The sequence below is a fragment of the Corvus moneduloides genome, chromosome 3, assembly GCF_009650955.1.
Source record: "Corvus moneduloides isolate bCorMon1 chromosome 3, bCorMon1.pri, whole genome shotgun sequence".
Taxonomy (NCBI): domain Eukaryota; kingdom Metazoa; phylum Chordata; class Aves; order Passeriformes; family Corvidae; genus Corvus; species Corvus moneduloides.
In genome coordinates this window covers 38,427,189-38,431,634 of record NC_045478.1, presented here as the reverse complement: position 1 = coordinate 38,431,634, position 4,446 = coordinate 38,427,189, and the positions used below count along the sequence as shown (strand labels likewise).

At 41.2% G+C, this 4,446-nt stretch overlaps 1 protein-coding gene across 1 annotated transcript; it reads right to left on the bottom strand.

Moving 5' to 3' along the window:
* Positions 1–293: 293 nt before the first annotated feature.
* Positions 294–4,446, bottom strand: SMIM8 (small integral membrane protein 8). Its single transcript, XM_032105006.1, has 3 exons — positions 4,410–4,446; positions 3,206–3,347; positions 294–2,244 (listed from the first exon to the last, which is right to left on the bottom strand). Exons 2-3 carry the CDS (start codon positions 3,323–3,325, stop codon positions 2,086–2,088), a joined length of 279 nt encoding a protein of 92 aa, XP_031960897.1. The 5' UTR covers positions 3,326–3,347; positions 4,410–4,446; the 3' UTR covers positions 294–2,085.

Sequence of the window (4,446 nt, the reverse complement as noted above, 5' to 3'; positions counted from 1 at the left end):
CCCACTTCCTTTTCCGCAGTAACTGCCAGATCCCTATTCACTTCACAAAATGTAACTGAAAATCTTGAGAACCCAAATCCTGCATTATTCTCAAATATGTGAAAATAAGAGAATGGGCTTTCAATTCATCTGCAGACATCTGCAGAGGAACAAAGTGTGTATTTTAAAAGCCTGCAGAAAAACAGGGAAAAATACTTACTTGTAGCACTGATTTGGGAATATTTAGTTAAATTCATGCAAACATACGAGACCTGTGCATTTCAATGAACTGAAAAGAGCTAAAATCCTGTGCGACCATTTTTAAAAGAACAGATTTATTCTAAAGATCCTTCACAAACACCAAACAAAATATATTCTGCAGGATATGCACAGCATATGAGAGTTCTGAATATTTTATAATTTCACCTGGAAATTCCTTTCACCAATCAAAAGGCAAGTAGTTTCCTCACCCGCAAACTCAGATTTGCTCGGGAACCTTGCTGTTGTAGGGCAGCAGGCTCACAGAGGGGAGTCTGCTTTTATAGGCTGCAAAAATGCCCTTTTTTAAAAAAAAGCTTTATTACAGGTAGAGCTCACTTCCCTTCTCAGGAAGGAGGTAGCTAAACCAAAGCCAGCTGAATTTAAGATACAGTTAACTATAAACAAGAATAGGAGTAAGCTCACAGATTCAAAGTGAAGGACTTAAAGGGAGATACAGAGAAATCCCATGGTGCAACTGCTGTCCCTTAAGGCAGTCAGTCACCTTTTTTATCTTCAGTACCAAAATCTTTGGATAAAACCCAAAGCAGTTCCCAGAGTGGCAAAGCAGGAGTTCCTGCATGTTCCTTCACTGGCCTGACAGAAGCCACCTTGGTCAGAAGAGAGTTAATAAAGAGGTCTCTCAGCTTCCTGGGAGCCCTTGTTGGGGCTGTAAATACAAGAAAACTGAATGGAAAACTGCAACAGAACATCAGTAAGGGTCCATGGTAGAAACAGGTCATAGCCTGGTTTGTGCCCTCCCACCACATGTTTTGGAGTTTGGTTAATGGGACACTGTCTAGGAAATGTCAGGCACTCAGAAGCAGCTGGGAGGTTCATAGGAGAAGGACTCAGTGCTGGAACAGGAAGACACCTGCCTGTACAGTTTGCTCAAAGGCTCACAAGAGACCACCAAGTGTGCTAGGGAAACACCACAATGCCCACCCACCCTCCTGCCACACTCACAGCAGTACCTGGGGATTTCAGACTTTCATTCCTTACTTTGAGTTCAGTAACCTGCAATAAATTAATGTCATATAATGTACTTTGCAATATAGAGAAATTTAATTTTTGAATGCAGCTGAAATAAAACTAGTCCTGCTGACTAGTGAAGAATATTACACAAACTCTGGCCAACCTGGAGCTAAAGCTATCAACTGGCAGGCTGATGCCAGCATGCTCACTGATCTGTTGTATGATGCCAAACAGAAAAGGTAATGGTTGAGTTCTTCCTACCTTTCTCTTAAGAGAAGCACTTGTTTCACTTTTTCTCCTCTACCTGGCTACTGATTTCCTTTTTTTTATTTGCAAGGAAGAGTATATTAAGCATCCAAGGATTATTTTGGCCACTATTTTACAGTTTCCTTGATGAAATAAAACCCTTTACCAATTGCTTTATCAGATCTTCCTTGCCTTAAAATTAGTTTACTTGGACCACTGTTATCAACAGATCAAGATATCAACTTTTCTTTTCATAGATAGTACATTATTCTTTCTGTTAAAAAAAAAAAAAAAAGATAACCCCCTGACTTCATTTAATCAAAGCAAAGAGAAAGCTGAACTCTCATGTCAGTTTCTAAGGCATTTACCAGTACTGATTGCAGGTCCGAGGCGATTTCATGTCTTCTGACAATGATCTCTGTGGAGATCGCAGAGAGCAATTCTTAAAATCACTTTTATGTATCTTTACTGCAGTTTATTTGTACAGGCACAGCATTTTATAAAGGAACTTGAATTGAATTAAACAGCAAGAGAGACATTAATACATTATTTCAAGGGAAAGAGAAAATAGCAGTAGTTGCCTTGAAAAGTTCTGTGAGTGATTTACTGATTTCCTTTCTTACATTCTCAGTCCCACTTGGAAGTTTTCCTCCTCATATACTTGGACCCCTCACTGTCGATTGCTTCGTAGAGGTCCTTTTTGTTCTCTGCTGTTGCATGCAAATAACCAAGGTAGGCCACACAGAGGCTAATTGCTATCAGTCCGAATGCCATCACAGGTTTGTTCTGACAAGAAAAAAATTTGGTACATGTTTTTAGTCAAAACACTTTTAATTAAACTCAAACATTACATTCTTCTATCTCAGCTTAGAAACGGAGCAGTAAACTACTGTGACATCTGCAAAAATCATCACTGCCTTCTTGCAGACTGAATTTTCTGACAGCAAAAAGAATGCCCTTTGGAAAAGAAGATTCTTTCTGGAGACAGAGCAGCACATTGCCCAGTACTCTGTATTTTGCTGTTTGGAAATGCTGCTTGAGCATGAATGAACAAGCCAAACCCAATTACTAAAGGTCTCTACTACAAACTTTTAACAGAGTTCATCTGGATATACTACTGGGACAATGCACTCTGCTCCTGCCAAGCAACCTTGATTACAATCCTCTAAACCAGATTTTGTATTCTTATCACAAAACCTACTTTTGTTATACTAAATCTGTATTTATTATATGCAAAAATTTCACTCATTCCTGGGTTCTGAAAATGCTAACAAAACCTGAGTATCATCAACTTAATTATAAAAGAAAAAGAAAAATCAAAAATATTGAAAAGCTACCAAAAATCGCCTCATTTCATACCAAAAAAGTTTGCATTCTATGATTTGTTCCCATTTAAATATTAAAAACAACTCCTGTTGTTTTTATTGCGTAATACTAAGTAATAATATTACTTAACCTGTCAAATTAGATGGGTAATATGCCTCTAAACAGTCTGTCTGAAAGCAACTTGGCTAGGTACAAAAGAATCAGACAATATAGCAGTGAAATAAAAACTGCAATAAACAATGTAATGTTCTGCGCTCTCAACAATCTAAATGGAAAAGAGTAAAAATATTTTTAGTTATATTTCTGAGTGGTTTGCATAACAAGAGATGGTTACATAATGCACAGAGAATTGTAATGATTACTTTAAAGCAACTGTTATCTCTTCAAGCATATTTAGTTTCGCTCAGAACGACTGTCTTACAGGTTTAATGAAAAGCTCTGGGTTCACAGCTCGGAAAAGCATAGTTGTCTGAACGCTCCTCAGTCCTGGTTTTCTCTCTTTGGGTGTTTCATTTTCATTTGGAGGTTTGGTGGAAGACATGTTACTTAACGTTGAATACTTCCTAGAAGTAGAATGAAAAGCAAGTGTAATTTCTGTAAAAAAACTGGAAGAGCTGCATTCACTGAATGCAAATTCACACTCAGTTTGTCTTCTTACAGCATGAATTTTAGCTGGTGTAAATATTACTGATCGCCTCTGGTGTTATCTAACACTCCCAGCTTAAGCACACCAATTTTCAATTCTGTTTATTTTGTACATCCTAAAATTAACTTTTGGAGAGTCACATCTTCATACAGCGTATCTAAGTCTCCTCATAATGGGCTTGGGATTTTTCACTTGCCTTTGGCTAATGCTTTATCTACCTGTGGACCAAGCACAATCAGTCTTTAGACCACTGGCTAAAAAGACAATGCTAGGAAAAATTTTATTTTTTTGAAACTCTTCTACATGACAGGACAGCCCAAGCACCACTGTAGTGCAGTCCACTTTAACCACCCACCTCAGCAGGGCCCAGCACTCAGGTCTCACTTTTGCACACACTGGGCATGTCCACAAATACCTTTGTCAAACTGAAAGAATTTAAGCTAGTTAAAAATAACGCAAAAAATTCTTTACTGTGGGGGTGGTGAGGCACTGGAGCAGGTTTTGCCCAGAGAAGCTCTGGATGCCCCATCCTTCGAAGTGTTCAATGCCAGGCGTGGATAGCACTTGTGAGCAACCTGTCTTGTGGAAGTCTTGTCCCTGCCCCTAGGCAGCGGGGCTGGAACGAGATGATTTTTCAAGGTCCCTTCCAACCACAAACCATCCTAACGAGCACCTGAGCAAAGGTGCCAAAAACACGCCCTTTGGCTGAACCCTGATTACTGAGGGGCAGAGGGAGACACGGTGCAGGGGATCCCCTGGGGAAGGGCGCAGGCCAAGGCGCAGTCGCACAACCTCACACCGGGCGGCGAGTGGCTCCTGGAGCCGCCACCGGGACGAATAGGGCAGTTTAGCCCCAGTTTGAAAAAAGCCCAGCGGGGAACTCCCGGCACACGGGACACTCGGCACCGCGGCCTCACGGACCGGGGCGGCGGGGGGCGATTAACGCCGGCTCACAGCACCCCCCGCCCCCGCTACTCACCGCGCGCAGCCTGCGGCGCCTCCCCGCGGGGCGGGGC